The sequence below is a fragment of the Procambarus clarkii genome, chromosome 17, assembly GCF_040958095.1.
Source record: "Procambarus clarkii isolate CNS0578487 chromosome 17, FALCON_Pclarkii_2.0, whole genome shotgun sequence".
Taxonomy (NCBI): Eukaryota; Metazoa; Arthropoda; class Malacostraca; order Decapoda; family Cambaridae; genus Procambarus; species Procambarus clarkii.
This window is the reverse complement of record NC_091166.1, coordinates 40125753-40146243: the sequence shown is the minus strand read 5'-3', so window position 1 is coordinate 40146243 and position 20491 is coordinate 40125753. Positions and strand designations below refer to the sequence as shown.

Here is a 20491-nt window from a genome sequence, read left to right as displayed (position 1 = left end):
ATTTTTGGCCGCTAGCGGCTTAAATCGCGCGATTTTTGCCCGCCAGCTGTGAAAATCGCACGGTTTTTGGCCGCTAGCGGCGAAAATCACGCGGTTTTTGGCCGCTAGCGGCGAAAATAGCCCCTTTTATGGCCGCTAGCGGCGAAAATCACGCGGTTTTTGGCCGCTAGCGGCGAAAATAGCCCCTTTTATGGCCGCTAGCGGCGAAAATCGGTCGATTTTTGGCAGGTAGCGGCGAAATTCGCGCGATTTTTGCCCGCCAGCTGCAAAAATCGCATGGTTTCTGGCCGCTAGCGTCGAAAATAGCGCGGTTTTCGACCGTTAGCGGCAAAAATCGCCCAATTTTTGGCCGCTAGCGGCGAAAACCACATGATTTTTGGCCGCTAGCGGCGAAAACCGCATGATTTTTGGCCGCTAGCGACGAAAATCGCGCGGTTTTTGGCCGGTTGCGGCGAAAATCGCGCTGTTTTTGCCCGCCAGCTGTAAAAATCGCATAGTTTCTGGCCGCTAGCGGCGAAAATCACGCGGTTTTTGGCCGGTAGCGGCGAAAATCACGCTATTTTTGCCCGCCAGTTGCAAAAATCGCATAGTTTCTGGCCGCTAGCGGCGAAAATCGCGCGATTTTTGGCCGCTAGCGGCGAAATTCGCATGGTTTTTGGCCGCTAGCGGCGAAAATCGCGCGGTTTTTGGCCGGTAGCGGCAAAAATCGCGCTATTTTTGGCCGCTAGCGGCGAAAATCGCACGGTTTTTGGCCGCTAGCGGCTTAAATCGCGCGATTTTTGGCCGGAAGCAGCTTAAATCGCGCTATTTTTGGCCGCTAGCGGCGAAAATCGCACGGTTTTTGGCTGCTAGCGGCGAAAATCGCACGGTTTTTGGCTGCTAGCGGCTTAAATCGCGCGATTTTTGGCCGGTAGCGGCTTAAATTGCGCGATTTTTGCCCGCCAGCTGCGAAAATCGCACGGTTTTTGGCCGCTAGCGGCAAAAATCGCGCTATTTTTTGCCGGTAGCGGCAAAAATCGCGCTATTTTTGCCTGCCAGCTGCAAAAATAGCATTGGTTCTGGCCGCTAGCGGCGAAAATCGCGCAAATTTTGGCCGCTAGCGGTGAAATTTGCACGATTTTTGGCCGCCAGCGTCGAAATTTGCACGATTTTTGGCCGCTAGCGGCGAAAATCGACCCTTTTTTTGGCCGCTAGCGGTGAAAGTCGGTCGATTTTTGGCAGGTAGCGGTGAAATTCGCGCAATTTTTGCCCGCCAGCTGTGAAAATCGCACGGTTTTTGGCCGCTAGCGGCGAAAACCACGCGGTTTTTGGCCGGTAGCGGCGAAAATCACGCGATTTTTGCCCGCCAGCTGCGAAAATCGCATGGTTTCTGGCCGCTAGCGTCGAAAATAGCGCGGTTTTCGGCCGTTAGCGGCAAAAATCGCCCGATTTTTGGCCGCTAGGGGCGAAAATCGCACGGTTTTTGGCGGCTAGCGGCGAAAATCGCGCTATTTTTGGCCAGTAGCGGCTTAAATCGCATAGTTTCTGGCCGCTAGCGGCGAAAATCGCGCGATTTGTTGCCGCTAGCGGCGAAATTCGCACGATTTTTGGCCGCTAGCGGCGAAAAAAGCCCCATTTTTGGCCGCTAGCGGCGAAAAAGGCCTCTTTTTTGGCCGCTAGCGGCGAAAATCGGTCGATTTTTGCCAGGTAGCGGCGAAATTCGCGCGATTTTTGCCCGCCAGCTGCAAAAATCGCATGGTTTCTGGCCGCTAGCGTCGAAAATAGCGCGGTTTTTGGCCGGTAGCGGCGAAAATCACGCGATTTTTGGCCGCTAGCGGCGAAATTCGCACGATTTTTGGCCGCTAGCGGCTTAAATCGCGCGATTTTTTGCCGGTAGCGGCTTATATCGCGCGATTTTTGCCCACCAGCTGTGAAAATCGCACGGTTTTTGGCCGCTAGCGGCGAAAATCACGCGGTTTTTGGCCGGTAGCGGCGAAATTCGCACGATTTTTGGCCGCTAGCGGCTTTAATCGCGCGATTTTTGCCCACCAGCTGTGAAAATCTTATGGTTTTTGGCCGCTAGCGGCGAAAATCGCGCGGTTTTTGGCCGGTAGCGGCAAAAATCGCGCGATTTTTGCCCGCTAGCTGCAAAAATCGCATGGTTTCTGGCCGCTAGCGTCGAAAATCGCACGGTTTTTGTCCGCTAGCGGCGAAAATCGCGCTATTTTTGACCGGTAACGGCGAAAATCGCGATTTATGCCCGCCAGCTGCGACAATCGCGCTATTTTTGGCCGCTAGCGGTGAAAATCGCACGGTTTTTGGCCGCTAGCGGCAAAAATCGCGCTATTTTTGGCCGGTAGCGGCGAAAATCGCGATTTTTGCCCGCCAGCTGCGACAATCGCGCTATTTTTGGCCGCTAGCGGTGAAAATCGCGCGATTTTTGGTCGGTAGCGGCTTAAATCGCGACATTTTTGCCCGCCAGCTGTGAAAATCGCACGGTTTTTGGCCGGTAGCGGCGAAAATCACGCGCTTTTTGCCCGTCAGCTGCGAAAGTCTCATGGTTTTTGGCCGCTAGCGGCGAAAATCGCGCGGTTTTTGGCAGGTAGCGGCGAAATTCGCGCGATTTTTGCCCGCCAGCTGCAAAAATATATATAACCATACTACTCGGTACAATTATTTTTACATTTCATTAACTTAGTCAATTGCCTAACCCCACACCCATCATTTATACCACCACCCACTCATTGGGTCACCCTTGCCTTAGTTACATAGAAAGCCCTATACACATTCCTATCACCAGGCTGGGGTTACATTCTACCGTACCCCAGAAATAACCTAAGTGGTAGAGGGGTTTACACTCATTTCAGCGTGTACATCACTCTCACAGCCATCATTCTATTATTCTCACAAAGCCTTTATTGTCAGACGACGTAACTGACAATTGTCACCATCCAGTAATGTTCGTTTCTCAGTATTCTCTTTCTCTACGCTTCATGCTACTCTTAACGGCGTGTTCAAAAACACTTTACTAAACATGGCCCTCATTATCAGAAAATGTCACCACATCTTTATGACTTACACCTGTAGCACCAGATTTTCATAGATCCAGACTAAGACTATATAATTTGCAAATGTTTTCAATGGAGAAATAATACAATGCATTAATGTGGAATGGCATTTGTGGGGCAAGGGACGGGGGGGGGGGGTGGAGGGAGGGAATATAACATTCACAACGTTCGACTCAAATCAGTATCAGTAACAGCGTGCTTTAAGTAGACACGATGTCATTACATCACACCTTTAACTGCATACATCAAACCAACGTACTAATCTATTACAGTAGTGGAAAGTACACATACTTGGCGCCGTCAAACAAGCAAAACCGCACCTCATACGCGTACTTTCCACTACTTATTACATCTGGCAAAGCTTGTAGCTTTGTGCCCGCCACTTCAATATACAGCCCTGTTCGGCCCTGTACACTAATAATGCTAACACTAACAAATAGGGTAAAATGGTTGTCTTTAGACCTGAGGTAAATTTCATCATGATACTAAGCCTTTTCCACTATATACATGCACCCTGAATTGTAACTAATAGCCGCATTAATAGGCATGCTTCTCTTGCTATTCGCAAATGACCATTACTGTCAAAACGGCCAGTTGTCCCTGCAACATGGCAGTTTACAGTACATGCCATTATTGACTTTTCTAACCGAGCCTTTATATCACTTTCATGAACAGACTCCAGCCCCTATATATAAACTAATTATACAATTCTTACTAAAAGGGAACTATTCGATAATGAGGATGTACGTCCTGCCTACTTTTGGGTACTACACAATCACGGTGCCAACTTATGTATGCCTAGGTACTTGAATACCATGAAAAAACTATATTTTAACTTCTGTAGGAATGAAACACACTACAGTTAAGCATGAGGTGTTGGAAGTTTAGCAGACTAACTTTCTTCAAACCACAACGCCATAAATGCTTCACCCACGTAAGATATTCGCCTACCTTAACATCCATAACACCTAACCTACACCTATATATGCACAATACACTTGTGTATTGTGCATTACACTTATGTACATTTTATTGGATAACATTCCCGCGTGGAATGTAGATCATGTTAACATTTATGCATCTGGGGGTTGTCAACCCCTGGATGGAATGGTTTTAAGTCCAGTACGGGTTGGACAACGGCTTAAAATGTTTAACATTATTCATAAGCACTTACCTAAACATTCAACATAAATTTAGGGTACGCATTTAATAGCTTTCAAATTTCATAGTACGTTCACATTTACGTTATAGCTTCTTACAGCCTCACCTTGGACAATTGTACTAAGATTTGGCCCAATTCAAGCTTAACGTTCCAATGTTACCATACTATATTTTACATGGACCCCGCCAAAGCTTAGATGCTTTGAACACAGGCTCACCTTTAATATGAAGCAAGGTACAACCTATCCAAGTCTTCGTAGGTAGTACAGGTAAGACATCCTCCACCGACTGCCTTCAGGAATACAACACTATTGTGTTCAGTCTTCGTTCACCCCCTGAGGAGGTCCTGCAGCCAATCTACGTCGAGTTATAACCTGCAACAAGATAAAAGTTACCCCCACTTGCTAATTTAATGTTCCTCACTCAACAATGAACTACTCCTATACCTCGCCTAACTACTACATTTATTAAATACGTTATACTGGAGATTTATATTTACGGTTTATAAGGGGGGGGGGGTAAACGATTCTAGGTCAAACCTTGCTACGAAGGTGACTGCTAGTGATTTACAACCCTAACTTGCCACCACCTTGAACGAAAAGCGGAGGGGGCCTAGCTAATACTAAGTTTAGGCTTACCATTTATACAAAGACTTCAACTGGACGAGTACATGCTGACCTCTTTACCTACCTATTCTCAGACTACGTACACTGGAAATTAAAACCCCCAATTTAATGCCTTCCCTCAAAAGCTCCAAATTGAACCCCTTCCATAAATATAGGCGAAGTCATGTTTTCTTTAAGTAAACTATTGACAATTACACCTAAAATCCATTAAAATCTTAACTACCTTATCTTCGGCATGGAGGAATAATAGCAGCAGCACCATCCTCCTATGGTAACTGATCAAAGTTACTTGGTTTACACTATCACCATAATTACCTCCACTTCCATTTAGATTTTTTTTTTTTAACCTAGAACTAATACTCACCTGCGCCACCGGAGACATCTCAGCCAGCCGCTTCTGGTCGTCAAGTTCAGACTTAACAGTTCCAACGATGATTCATATGTTCCCATCATAACGTTAACGCCACCGGAAGTGCGCTATACCACCAATGAAGTTTCACGGTCCCAATAGTCACAGCTGTATATGTAACTGGTTCCAGCAGCCTCACACCAGACTATTGAAGGGAAAGTGAACATCACATTAGGTCATTCAAAAATAAAAAAACATTTTAAGACTTAAAAGACTATTCAACACTGAAGTCATCGCAGTATATACGGCCAAAAAACACTAGTGTACGCCGTATATACCCCGAGATATAACTTTGAAATTATATATATTTTGCCCCTAGATAATCGTGTTTTGACGGTGTAACTTTATCGAGTGTACACTAGGGGTCTGTGGGCCCCAGTGACCCTCAGTCCACAACAGGGTTTAGAGTCACAGACCACTAACACACCCCTAAAGTTGACAACCGTATTACTCAACTTCTAGGGGCAAAATAACGCTCCACTGCGTTACTCCTCTACCAGCAGGTGCACTCAACAACCAATCACGTCTCTCGTTTTCAATTTGACGTCACATTCTCCCTAGCTGTACTCTTGGTTCTCATTGGTCAGCTCGACATAGTTGGATACCCTAATAATTCATGAGTATTATTTCAATTAACTTTGAAATGGCTAGGAATTATCACCCTAACACCGTAAGGAATTATACCCAGCTTCTCGGTGTATACACACTGAGTTTACTTTACTCATGGACTATGTTTAGGGCTACAAGTATCCCTGGTAAACTATTGTAGTAACGTTATTAGCCATTGACAGGGTGGTAGATTAAGCCCAACACACTTTTTGGAACTTCTGACAATATCTTCAATGTATTACACTGTCCGTCCTTATAAATAAATGACACATGCTCATTAAGCTAGCCACCAAATCCACATTTTTATAAAGACAAACATTTTACATTCACCTCACAAGTGATGACGTTCGAACATTTCTCGAACAGTGCTTCGCTCACGACCTCTGTTCGAATCGCAATGCTATTAATGATTCATCCACGTAGTTCAATTACATATTATTGCCAACAGAACCTAAACGCCTAACCTAACCTATGCCTTGAACTTTAATATATAATAATATTATTTTATATTAACAACATAAGTAATTGTAATATTCATTACTATATTGTGGATGGAGTTATCTTGAGATAATTTCGGCCCTTAGTGTTCCCGCGTCCCGGTCCTCGACCAGGCATTTTTTTTTAACACACCCCCAGGAAGCAGCCCGTAGCAGCTGACTAACTCCCAGGTACCTATTTACTGCTAGGTAACAGGGGCATCAGGGTAAAAAAAACATTTTGCCCATTTGTCCCTCCGTCCACCAGGGATCGATCCCGGAACCTCAGGACTACGAATCCGAAGCGCTGTCCACCCAGCCGTCAGTTGGCCGGGGGAGGGAGACGATAATTGAACTGCTGATACAACTTGAACATTTAATTTGATCTAATTTAGGCTTTGTTATGCACCAAATAATAACATAAAATAAATACCCCTGACTCCTTCGCTTTCATCACAATCGACATGATAATGGTCCACAACGGACTGTTTTTTTTTTTTTTTGTTTTTTATTTATAAAACGGAATAAATACAATACAAATGGGCGCCAACACACCACATCGGAACATATCAAGTCATAAAACAAAACAGAGAAAGTGACACGAAAACAATATGGAAAACATATGACTACATAACAAACAAGTACATAAACACAACAAGTACATAAACAAGCAAGAGAACAAAGAACATACGAACACAGCACCAAACATTAAAACATATGTACAAAGCAATGAGCACAACAAGTAAAACATAGAACAACCAAAACACACAATCCAAACACCAGAGCAAGGAAATTAGACAAAAAAGGTGGTCAAATGGGACCCATCGCCGACTTCACACACATTATCATATTTTCGCTATAAAACGTTGTAACTTCAAAGTGTAACTATGTGCAGTGAGCCACAAATCGGCTCCTAAATAACGCTCATGAGTTACACTACCGATATTTTGAAAACTGCAGGGGGTTTGGTTATATGTGACCTATCACCGTTTTCAATAATTGCCATATTTTCCATATAAAAAGTCGTAATTTACAACTCCAAATATGTGCAGTGAGCCAGAACTCGCCTGCAAAATAACGCTCATGAGTCAGATTTCAAATATTTCCGATATTTTGAAAACTCCAGGGCGATTTGGGTAAAATGTGACTCATCGCCATTTTCAGTAAATGGCATATTTTTGGTATAAAATTCATATTTTCAAACTGAAAATATGTGCGGTGAGCCAGACTTTGGCTCCTAAATTATGCTCACAAGTCAGACTTACGATAATTCCGATATTTGGAAAACTGCAGGAGTGGGGGGGGGGAGGAATGTGTATCCATTGCATCGCCTTTTTAACTAATTGGCATATTTTTGGTATAAAAAGTTGTATTTTCCAACTGCATATATGTGCAGTGAGCCACATTTCGGTTGCAAAATTACGCTCATGAGTCACGTTTCCGATATTTCCATTATTTTCAAAACTTCCGGGGGGGTTTGGGTACAATTTGAATTATCGCCTTTTTCAGTATTTGTCATATATTTCGTATAAAAAATCGTAATTTCCAACTACAAATATGTGCAGTTAGCCAGAATTCGGAGCCAAATTAATGATTATGAGTTAAATTTCCAATATTTATATTATTTGGAAAACTGCAGGGAGGGTTTGGGTGAAATGTGACCCATCGACATTTTCAGTAATTAGGATATTTTCCCTATAAATACTAGCATTTTTAATTTGCAAATATGTGCAATGAGCCACAATTTGGCTTCATAACAACGCTCATGAATCATATATGCGATATTTCCGACATTTTAAAAACTGCAGCGGGATTTGGGTAAAATGTGACCCATCGATATTTTCGGTATCTAAATTCGTATTTTCAAACTACATATATGTTCAGTGAGCCAGAATTCGGCTACAAAATTTCGCTCATGAGTCATATTTCCGATATTTACCATTTTTTTAAACTGCACGGGGGTTTGGGTAAAATATGACCCATCGCCATTTTCAGTAATTAGGATATTTTCGGTATACAAATTTATAATTTCAAACTGCAGATATGTGCAGTGAACCAGATTTCGTTTCTTTTTGGTCTTGGTTTTGCCTCTCATATAGGCATAAAACGGCTTATAATCAATATTTTAAAAAAAGTTTTCTTTCATACTTCATTTTCTGGTGATCTCATTTCATGGGTAACTACCAAAAAATTCAATGGTAATAAATGTATTGCGCCTAAATAGACAATCTGCTTATATTAATTTTAGATTCCTCAAATTGATTTGTTACAATTAATTTTTTTATTATATTGTTATAATCTAAGTCCGTAATCCCCCACCACAACAAAGATGGCGGCGGCGCTACGAGCTACCGGCTCGGGCTACCTGAAAAAATGTCTCGTACACGGTAACTCCTCTATGATACGCCATTCTGTCACAGCCTCCACAACTACTATTAGGGTGAGTTGAAAAAAAGTATACATGCCACGCTACCACGGGGCTCTTGAGAGCTTTCCCGTCATTGTGTATTTCCAGGGTGTATGCTCACGTTTCGACTATGCTCGTTTTCTGAGTGTGCAGGCCTTATATATCGTTAGCTTAGGTTGGTCTATGTTTGATTTACGTGAGATTAGGTTTGGTAAGGGTGGGTAGGTTTTGAAATCCGTCCAACAGCAATGTCGTATGTATAGAGTGACTTATCACTTGCCATTACTGTAATTACTGTAAGACTGTAATTACCATATTTGTATCCTCACATTCCTTATGTACATTCTTGTATATGCATAAATAAATAAATAAATAAATAAATTAAAGCTCGTGTGTTATTATAATTTACTTCATTTATTATGCATTCCTTACCCATCCTGTGGGAAGTTGTGGAAAGGTTTATAGAGCCACATAATGAGCTCAGGGATTGAACCCCCAAAATTTATTTAGCTAAACAAGTTAGTTAAAACAACAAATTACTTCGTCACATCAACTTTGGCCTCAATACCGACCACAAGTACAGTTTCTAAATTAAGCAACTGACGTATGTGGAGAGCTAGTGTCATGATTGATACGTTTATCATGGCCACTGCCTCCCATCCAGTGGGCAGCGGTGGATAGCTTACAATCACTTAGTTACTACCTACAATTAACAAACTGGGGATATTTGGCTAAAGTTTCTAATAGCAGATCATTTTGATTTCAATATTTACACATCTCTTGAACATTTGTTATAGCAGTGTGTGTATAACTACTACAAAAAGTGGAATCTGCTTAACTAATTAATCAGCCTTTTTGGTTCAATATCAGCTCTGCATATTGAGATTTGAAATTGATGCCCATAGGCCATCCTTCTTCAACAATTCACATTTTTATATGATGCATGGCAGTTACTGGAATGTTGATAAATTGTTTTTCATTTGTGGTGTGATTTGATTTTTGTATGGGGATGGGTTCCAGCATTGGCTGTTTATTGATCTTTGAAAAGGAATTTTTACATTAATTATAAGCCTTATTTATTGCTTTGAGTAAAAATTTCTAGATAAATGTAGTTATAGGTTTAGATACCTATATAATGATTATACAATATTAAATAAACAAGTTTTGCAGGTTGGTTCTTGGTTATCATCATCAAGCTATCATACTGGTACATCATCTAAAAGAAACAAATGGATGCACTGTGGAGGTTCATCGAAGTTATTTCTAAAAGGGCTAAATGTAAGACCACTTGCATTACAAGTTACCAGATCCAGTGTCAGACATAACAGCTCGGCTAGCAGTATATTACATAAGGTAAGTAATATTTCTCTTGTAATAACAATAACTTGATTTTTTTTTTTTTTTGCGTGTCTGTGTGTGTGTATTTGATCAACATTTTATATATGTTCCTTATTAACAGTAAAAATTATAAGCGCTTTGATGATTATAGTTGCCCGACTTGCTTTCCTGATATTCCATAAGCAAAATATAAGGAAGAGTAGAAATGCTTCAAATGGTTGGAGGGTTTAGATAGTTGCTTTATTTGAGCCAAGACCAAAATCTGGCTGTCTGTATATGGTGAGAGGGGAGCTTGGGTATCAAAGATCAGCCCAAAACACTTGCATGATGCTATCCTTGCTGCAGCCGTTGTGTGCGTAGGCTGGCAACCGACTGTCACTGAAGCCTATTATGGTCCTAAAGTTGCCAGAACAAGTACTAGATTAATAAAAATAGTTGAAAAATATGCACATCATCTTAATACTGTATTCGAACACTAGGAATTTCTGATTTGTTGTAATTTTTTCGAATTTTGTTAACCTCTATTACCATCACTACCCGACTAATGCATTTTCATGGGGTATGGAGGCATCAGAAAGAGGAAAGAAAATAGAAAAAAAAAAAGGTTTCCAAAAATAGCCATCCCTAATTACCATTACATACTGCATCGTTACATAGAACAAATACCATAATGCGTTCAATAATATTGCCAAGTGGCAATATTAAGCCACTTGGGCTAGACAGGAGAGCAACAGTCTCGCTTCATTCAGGTCGGTGTTCAATCCCCAACCGTCCAAATGGTTGGGAACCATTCCTTTTCCCTGTCCCATCCCAAATCCTTATCCTGACACCTTCCCAGTGCTATATAGTCGTAATGGCTTGGCGTTGTTCCCCCTGATAATTTCCTCCATCCAGCAATATATTGATGCTAAGTGTCAAGCTCTTCTCTTCAGTTGTTATTTAAAAAAACAAATACAGTATTGGTTCTTTTTTGAGGAACTGATTACATCTAGCCTATAAGGTTATATTAACAAATTTTGCACAGAACTTATTCATGACACCATTTACAGTACAGTACAGATGGCATACAAATTGCTTGGTACAGTAATATACTGCAGTGTATTATGCAAATTCATAGTCAGGCTGGTAAGCACTATTATATTAAAACCTTATTCTTCAAATATAATTCACCGTGTCGGGTAACACAGTTGCATCCCCAGTCCAGGATGCAACCCCACAACAAGCTGACTAACTCCTGAGTACCTACTTGCTGCTAAGTGAACAGAGACATTAGGTAAAAGAAAATGTGCCCAACCATTTCTGTCCTGTCTGAGATTCGAACTCGGAATTCTCGATTGTGCGTTGAGAACGAGCCCGACTGTATCGTTATTAAGTTTGATTTGCACCCCTTTTTTTTTTTTTAAAGAGCATAACTATTGACCAAATTAATAACTGTCTGTACTACATACTAAAATTTTGAGCATGAAGGGCTTATTTTCCCAGATGATGTGCATCTGGAATATTTTATACTTAATGCATAGAGCTGCAAAAGTTCTTAGGGTTTTGTATATACATTTTATAGTTTCTTACAACACTACAATACAGTATTGTAAATAAATTACTTATTCATGTATTATTAATTTGGGCTTATTCATGACATTTATGATTATATATTCATTATTTTCTTTTTCAGATATTCTTTGTGAATGCTGCATCACCTTATTCCAATGAAGAGATCATTGAATCCAATTCCATGGGTGTTGACACACTTTCTCAAGATACGAGTACAGCCATTCATTCAGTGCCTGATGCAACTTTGGGTCACACAGTCTTTGATGATGCTACTACTCACTCAATGTCAGATGTTGCTGGTGAAGCTTTTGCATCATCACACACCTCATTTGGTTAGTTGAGTTGATTTTTTAGGTTTTAACTTTTATTAGATGTTAATTTGAAATCATATTTGTATAATACTTTGGTGTATGCCCATGGATTCGGCTTACTATGTACAGTTGAACAGTCATATATGAAAGAGTTTGGCCCAAGAACTGTTTGGTACCAATTACTATGAAAAACTATACGCTGACACTTGGCCAAATAAGTTTTGTAGTTTTTCTTTGTATTAGATTTCAGCTTGGAATGATTTTAGTAAACAAATTGTACCCGTTTTGTTGCACCTACCATACATGTTATTACAGTATCTTTCCTGTAGAATTTGGAGAATATTTATATTTTTTCACATTAATACAGTATAGGGTACTCTGTATTTCTTCTATATTTCTTTGGCAAAAGAGCTTAGTTGGGTTAAACTGCAAGTACAGGTACACCTTTGATACTGTATCTAGATTATATAATTATGGATTTTGTGTGATATCAGTATTTTCTGAAATTAATTTTTTTGGGGGGAGGGCATTTTTCACCCAGTTTTCTATATTTTTCATGTGAAACTCAAAATGAAAATGAACCATAGAATTTTGTTAGTTATGCTCAGTGGCCTTCCAAGGCACCGGCTGTTTTTCTTACTGTTTCTTAAAACGATGATCGGATAAATGTTAAACGCATTACCGTTCATACCCTAATATTTCCTATGCTCTATAGGTGAATTTCACCGAGTGAAATATATATTTTATCCTATTATATGATGGACAACTACCACAAGAGCCTGTTTATAGAGCTCATTTTTAAATATATTTTCCGTTTCAGATTCGATAACTTACATCCCTCCACCTCCAGTACCTCCAGAAGCTATAGGCCCTGCTCTAAATGCACTCGGTGAATCTACATTTCAAAGTCTTGGCTTAGGTGGCTGGAGCCCAATTGGTATCTTCCAGAACTGTCTTGAATTTCTACATGTATCTGCAGACCTTCCTTGGTGGGGTGCTATTGCTCTGAGTAAGAAGGGTCTTATGAAACCAATTATAAATGTTTTCTAGTGTTTAGTGCCTGTCCAATGAGAAATTCACTAATATTTGCTACATATGACATCAATTACAGTATGTCGATATTTGATAACTTGTGAAATCATAACGTCATAAGATGTACAAAATGATAGGGGTGCCCAGTATTGCTTATCCATCATGTTCACTACATATTATCTTCATCACTGAAAGCATCTTCACTAGAAAGTAATTTCATCACTTTAAGCATATTAACTACACAATATCTTACCCACTGTAACCATATTTATTATATAAACATAAAATATAAGATAAATGCCCAATTTTCACACAGCTACGGTGGTCATTCGTACACTACTCTTCCCATTGGTAATATTGGCTCAAAGAAATGCTGCCAAGATGAATAACTATATGCCACAGCTCCAAATCCTTCAAATGAAGATGACCGAGGCCAGGAATTATGGCAACCAATTAGCTGGTAACTATAAATTCATTATCAGTTTTTTTATCTTGTTGAATTATTTGTATATGATGTGATGTAGGGATATGGTAACACTATTGCCCACCTATGCTGGTGCAAAAAGTCTAACAACCCCTGTGGTCAGTGGAAGAGGTTAGGTTAAGGGCTGTTTGTGCTAATGGCCAAATGTCTTGGGGTAAACAAGATGCAGCTGCCACTGCACAGATGAGTTGTTGATTATTGTATTACATAACTTTGTTATGTTCTGTTTATGAGGTTTATGCTCTGGGTAATTGAGGCTAGGGCTTAGGCTTTGAATTTATCTGAGGAGTAACAATCTAAAATGTAGTCGAAGCATCGTTGTTTATATGTAATCATAAGGCTGGAGTTACGAACAAGATGAAAAATTATTTTGCTTGATTCTCAGCCATCACAACAGCTAGGTCATTGTGGGTTGAGGTGAGAGTACTGTATTAGAGAGGGAGATGTTGGCAAATAATAACTTCCATTGTCAGGGACAGGGCATTCTATTGCAAACACATTGATACCAAAATGAATGACCTAGGATGAGAATTGATGTGACAAAATTGAAAAAGGGTGAAAACCAACATTCAAAAACCACGTGCTACCGTGGAATGCGCAGCACACCTTGGGGTGGTCTGGTGCTCGCTCGCCCGGCGATCTAAAGTGTTAAAAGTTTGTCACCCAGCTTTATTGTTTAAGGTTGGAAATTTCACAGCAACATTTTATCATTATGGACTATAGTCCTGGAGAGGTATTGTGTTATTTACATATTTTGTAGTTATTTGTACTAAGTTGTGAAAGATTACATATTCTGAAGGTGCAATTTCTCTTTCATCAGCTGCAAGATATGGTCAAGAGATAGTGCAATTTATGAAGGAGAAGGACATGAATCCATTAAAGAATGTAATTGTTCCTCTTGCACAGGTAAGCTTTTTGTAAAATTTGGGTCTCCTGCATATATGTCTGTGTGTAGGGAGTGTTTTGTTTACCATATCATAGACTCATAGACTTGAAACATATCATATGTGACATTGAAAACATTTGGCTACCAGATTACTTATGGTGCATGTTTTCTCCCCATTTTCACCAAAATGTATAGTTTCTTAGTATTGATGTAAAATGGAAAACGTTTTAGTATACTTGAGTCTTCTAGCATGTGTTGAAAGGTTGTCGTACAGCATGTGCAATATCATGAACCTATTCCACATGCTGCCTTCCATATATGCAATGAAATTTTTTTTTTTTTTAAGTATTTATTGTTTTTAAAATGTTACTTTAATTAGGTAATTACACACAAAATAACAGGATGAGAGCTATGCTCATGATGTGATATCCTTCCAGTACTCTGTGTTTATATAGATGAACATTACTGGTACAAGAACTGAACCTTGTGGTATTCCACTAGTAACACTTCTCCAATCTGATACATTGTGTCTGATTACCACCCTCATCTGTCATAAAAATTTTCATGTATGTCAACAGAGTGAGTGAGTGTAAGAATGTAAAAGTGAATTTGTGTGTGTGCTTGTTTATGTAAGTGTTTTTGGTTAATGGACTGATTGTATACATAAACAGCACACACTATCACTTTACCCATCCACTACTGTACTTTGCATCATAACTCCACATGAAGTTTTTAAAAATCTAAATCAAATAAATTGGGGGGGGGGTAGGGGGGTGGTTGATGAAGTGCAAATAAATATGCACTGGGAACCCTTAAGTGTTGGTCACCCAATAATACGGAAAGCTTTTCCTGATAGTACATCTGACAAATCCAGATTAGAATCCAGATTAACTTGCTGCCAATTTGGTCAAGTAATTTCTAGCCAATCATGGTACTGTATTCAGTTTGAGAGAGAAATGTTGCTTCTAAAATTACCTGGTTATTGATGTGGGATTAGTTTGGTTAGGTACAGATAGGTGGCATCCTACAAGAGGAAACAAGGCTTCTGCAGTTTGCCTTTGTTCTTATTTTATTATGACTGAATAACTTATCAATGGAGAGAATTAAATAGTCAAATAATGTTTAATACTTTTGTATACATTTTTTTCTTTTCAGGCCCCCATCTTTATCTCGGTGTTCATTGGACTTCGACGACTGGCTAATTTGCCATTGGAAAGCTTCAAGACTGGGGGTCTCTTCTGGTTTTCTGACCTAACTGTTTGTGACCCTTATTACCTTCTGCCCATTGTTACATCAATCACCATGTTGGCCACAATAGAGGTATAATTTGTAAATTTTGGTTGTAGTATGTAACTACTGTAATGTCAAAAGTTTTACTTGTTGGCAAATGTCACCGAGGCATACCTGTGCTATTTTAGTGAAATCGCTTTTTCCATGTCATTTATTGGTGCTGGGATTAGTAAATGTTGTAAACCTTGCATGTCTTATTTTATTTATGGTGAAATAGCTTGTAAAGGCTTATATGGCTATGTTCCGTAAGAATATATTTGTTACTTTTTGCCAGACAGTAACCACAGCTTCTAGTTAATGGTGACAGATCCCAATTAACCAGACATGCATGCATAATGTTCTATTTTACTCTGAGGATGGTCTGAAGGCAAAAATGCTTTCAGAAATCTTATTTTTCCATGTGTTTTTTCAGCATGTTTTATACTAATAAATATGTACAAAAAAATTTATATATTGAATTTATATATATAATATTATTTTCTTTTTGTATTACCTTGAAGCAGGGTTCATTGCATTTGCATATTGTCTCCCATGACATTTTTGCATTTAGTTGTAAATGAATGTTGCCACTACTTTCATGGTCTGAACTGTTGACATACACAATAAGTAGTCACCCTGGTGCATTATTTCTTTAAATACTTTGCTTTCGATCACAACATAACTGGTGCTCTAAGGCTTTACTGCCCCTGCCCCCCTCCCCCCCACTATCATAATTTTGTTACTTGTATTATGTAGGGAAAGTGGCATTATCTACTCCATTGATTAATCAGTTCTCTTACTGTGAGGATATGTGCCATAAGTTCTGGAACCATGTAGCTCTGCTCCCTTGTTTATAATTCTGTCTTGATGTGTTTACATAATTTTAATGCTACTCATTTTAACTGGGCAGCTTTGTTTTTGCTTAAGGGTCAGACATTCCATTTTGTTATGCTTTCTGGAGGATCGAAAGTGTGCATTGATGTAGTTACTCCCTCTTGTTCCAATGAGCTGGTGTTTGCTACATTGGGTAGTCTACTGTTTTTGCTGTCAAGAGGCTCCCCTACCTGGCCTGACATTTCAGCTTCCTTCCCTTTAGACTTGTCCTAGGCAATGTATAGCTTGTGAAATACTCCTCAGTCCTACAATTTCCTTTACCCCTGCCAGTTTATACTTCACAGAGGTATTATTTGAAATGTTGCCTTAACTGGGTAGTTTTGTCCACCTTTGATGGTCTTCTTAACCTGTGTTTAGTGAGAATCCCTGTCAGCTGTTTTTCAGTCTCCTTCCCTTCTCTTTTAACATGTATCTCGTATTTGCCTTTTGAGATTGAAAATATTAAGAAATTTTTGTCATTTCAGGTTGTCTAGTTTGTTTCAGGCTTGATTCATACAGCCTCTATATCATAATTGATATTATGATCTTATCTTTGATCCTTTGGGTGCTTCTGCATATGATTTTTTTTCTTTGCTGCTGTTATGGAGACAATGTGGTAGAAAGGATTAAAAAATGTACCTGTTGTTTGTAACAAATAAAGTAATCTATGGAGAGCAATATATTTTGCAGACTGTAGTGGTACAAGTTCCTTAGTACCACTTCCTGTAATTCTTTTTCCATCATTTTCAAATTCAGGCATAACTTGTTTCATCACAATAGTATATAGTGTATAATATGTGCAGTGAAAATGGTGGTATACACACTAGTGTCGAGTCTTGTGTATTAATTTATTTTGTGGTATTTGATGTTTAATTTCAGCTTGGAACAGATAGTGCTAGACTGAGTGCACAAAACATGCAGGTTATGAAGTATTTCCTGCGTGGATTGCCATTGCTTATCCTACCGTTCACGATAAACTTTCCTGCGGCAAGTAATTTTTATTCTCGTACTATATATGTATGTATATTTATAGTGGGGGGAAGGGAGAAGCTACCGGAAAGGGCATTTAGTAACATTGCACACTTGATTTGTTATACTTTTCTAATTTAAAAAGGGTGATGTTTTTATATTTACCATCCTTCATTATAGGATAGAAATTATTGAAGTAATCTTAAACGTGATGAAAACATTTACATACAAAAGAAAACTATTACCAAACTTGTAAATCAACTCCAATTTGCTTAAAAATATATATTATGTAACCTTGATTATTTGAACTAATTGATAGCTCCAGAAGGGCAGGTCATAGAGTTGTGTGTGATCATCAAAGATCACAATACTGTACATATTTGTGTTTATTCGTGTATTTATTGACAAACATTTGCTGAAAATACTTGTGATTATATTTTACCTTTTAATACACCAATATATATTTAGGAAACTAATACAAAATATTGTGTTAAATATAAGATGCCCAACCACTGGATAGTTGAGCAACAGCTTCAATTCTTACAGGTTGGAGTTCAATCTCCGACCATCCAAGTCATTGGGCACTTTTCCTTTCCTCCATCCTATCCTAAAATCTTATCCTCATATCCTTTTCAAGTGCTATATAGTCATAATGGCTTGGTGTTTTCTCCTGATACCTTCCATACCTTGGTATGGAAAATTAATATACCAATGTTAAAAGTCAGGGCAGGATGGGTATGGGGGTGCATAATAAAGAAAGAAAGGAGGATATGCGGAATAGATTAAGGATGATCGAGTAGCAAAGTTATTGTTTACATGTCGTCTTCAAAAGGAAGGCAGGACTAGATGTCTTTATACTAATATGATACTACAATATTATTTTATAACTGACCTTGTAATGGTGATAACATTGTTATAGGCCGTGTTGTGCTACTGGGTCTCCACCAACATGTTCTCGCTGATCCAAGTTGGCTTTCTCAAGATCCCATCTGTAAGGCAATATTTCAACATTGAGCAAATGGTCACTCATAAAAAAGAGACACTTCCTCAGCAGAAGAAAGGACCAATAGAAGGCTTCAAGGAATGTAAGTTTTCATTTCTGTGATGTTATAGAAGTGTTTGTGGTAGACTGGGTAGACAAGAAAAAGGGTATTTAGGAGACAATTTGATAAGAGGGAAAAGACGTTAATAATTCATTTTAAAACGTTTAAAGGAGAAGAATGAAAAGGGCGGAAAATAAGTGATTAAAGCAGATGTTTTAAATTTAACCACTGTACTGTGTACCTGATTTCTGCAAAAACTTCTTAGTGCAGTTGTCAAGAACATATTTTTGTTGTTTTAATTTCAGAGTAATGAAAACATTAAAATATAGCCTAATTAAAAAAAAAAGCACAACTCTCAAAAGGTGCTTTGTGCAGTGCAGTGGTTAAAGGAAAAAAAAAGGGTTAGTAAAAGGAAAAAGGTAATGGAAGTTGAAGAATGGTATAATTTAGTGACTGTGTTGAGAGTTGATCTGGAAGTGTATGTAGAATGTTAAGAAAATGTGAGAGCACTAAGAATCTGGAAAAATGTATGTTCTCCCGCTTTCCAGATATTGTTCCCTGTCTCTGCCTTTCTCTTGCATTTCTTTCCTTCCTTGCTCACTTGATTCACTCCTTTCTCCTTAATTTCCCTCTTCTTTTTTACCCTAACCTTTAATATTTTCTCACCATTTTTTTGTCTTCATTTCTCCACTCCTCCTACCATGTGTGATTTGTTTCCCCTGTATGTTCTCACCTTTACATACCTTTTACTCATTTATGTTTTCTACAAATCTTAACACCTTGCTCCTGTATCTACTGTTGCCTCTACTTTCCTTTTATGTTTTTCCAGTACTGTATCTCCCTATGACTGCATCATCTCAACCATTATTCTCAGCAGAGACTTAAGTCTCCTTTGCCTCTGTTACAGTTAGTCTGCCTTTCTACAGTATTTTTATTCATAAAAGAGCATGAAATCTAAAAGTACATTTCTATAAAGATGGCACTAATATTTCTTATATCTTCCTCAGCTTGGAAGAACATGCAGATTTCAAGGGAAATTGCTGAACGTCAGGGATATGATGAAATAAGATTCAAAAAGGCAGGAGCTGGGCCTATTATCCGAACATACAAACACGATCCCACTAAAAGAGTCATTAATGTTCAAGCCAAAATGAAGAACAAATAATTAAATTGCTTTATTAAGTATATGTTTATAATCCGAAGAAATGCTGTGAATAGATAAACACCTTGGAGATGCTGTGGTGGGATTTCAAAACATTTTATTAAAAATTCGTTTTGGTAAAGTTTAACAATGCTTTTCTCTACTAGGTTACAGTATTACTTAGTAAAAATATAATGCAATAATTATTAACAATCTTAAAAGAATTTATTAAATTTTATGACCAATTTAATATCCTATAAAATTAAACAAAATATAAATACTTCTAGAATACAGTACAGTATATGTACAGTATTTAGAATTTATAGTATCAACCTGTTTTGCAGAAACTGTGGATTATCTAACTTTTTATAGTGGTATCCACTTTAAGTAATGGCTATATTGCCAGATGTCATTGTTTCATTTAAAATTAGTAGGCTATTTACTGGTAATTTGGTTCTTATGTATATATTACATGTATGGTAAATATTTTTGTAAATACAATTACAGTATTTGATGTTAATATATAAATGTTATTGCATATTAAAAAAAAAATAATTCGGGGAAGTGTTCTCATTTATCCCATTACTTAGAGATGCTGCTTATGTCACTGGTTCAGTTACTGCTGTCTTATGAACCAATGTAAAAAGGTGGATGTTTCCAGTATTATTGTGATTTAATATGAAAAACAATATCCTTATGTTCATGAACACAGTCAAAGAAATATCTTTTCAATGAGTGGATACTAACTACTGTATACATTATTTTATGAAGTGGTCTAGTGATGCTGTAAATGGTTTCCCTCATTCCTGGCATGTTACGATCTTTACAACTCATTACTACCAATAAAAATATATATATA

General features: G+C 38.5%; 1 protein-coding gene and 1 long non-coding RNA gene across 2 annotated transcripts; one reads left to right on the top strand and one right to left on the bottom strand.

Annotated features, from left to right (window-relative positions):
• Positions 1-3198: 3198 nt before the first annotated feature.
• LOC138365521 (uncharacterized) lies at positions 3199-5683 on the bottom strand. Its single transcript, XR_011228871.1, has 3 exons — positions 5522-5683; positions 5199-5388; positions 3199-4582 (listed from the first exon to the last, which is right to left on the bottom strand). It is a non-coding gene; the product is annotated as an uncharacterized lncRNA (long non-coding RNA).
• A 2949-nt stretch (positions 5684-8632) lies between these two features.
• OXA1L (OXA1L mitochondrial inner membrane protein) lies at positions 8633-20192 on the top strand. Its single transcript, XM_045765552.2, has 10 exons — positions 8633-8768; positions 9906-10088; positions 11746-11956; positions 12756-12944; positions 13284-13427; positions 14272-14357; positions 15493-15657; positions 17359-17466; positions 18368-18533; positions 19499-20192. The coding sequence occupies exons 1-10, from the start codon at positions 8658-8660 to the stop codon at positions 19654-19656; spliced, it is 1521 nt and encodes a 506-aa protein (XP_045621508.1). The 5' UTR covers positions 8633-8657; the 3' UTR covers positions 19657-20192.
• The last annotated feature ends 299 nt before the right edge of the window (positions 20193-20491 follow it).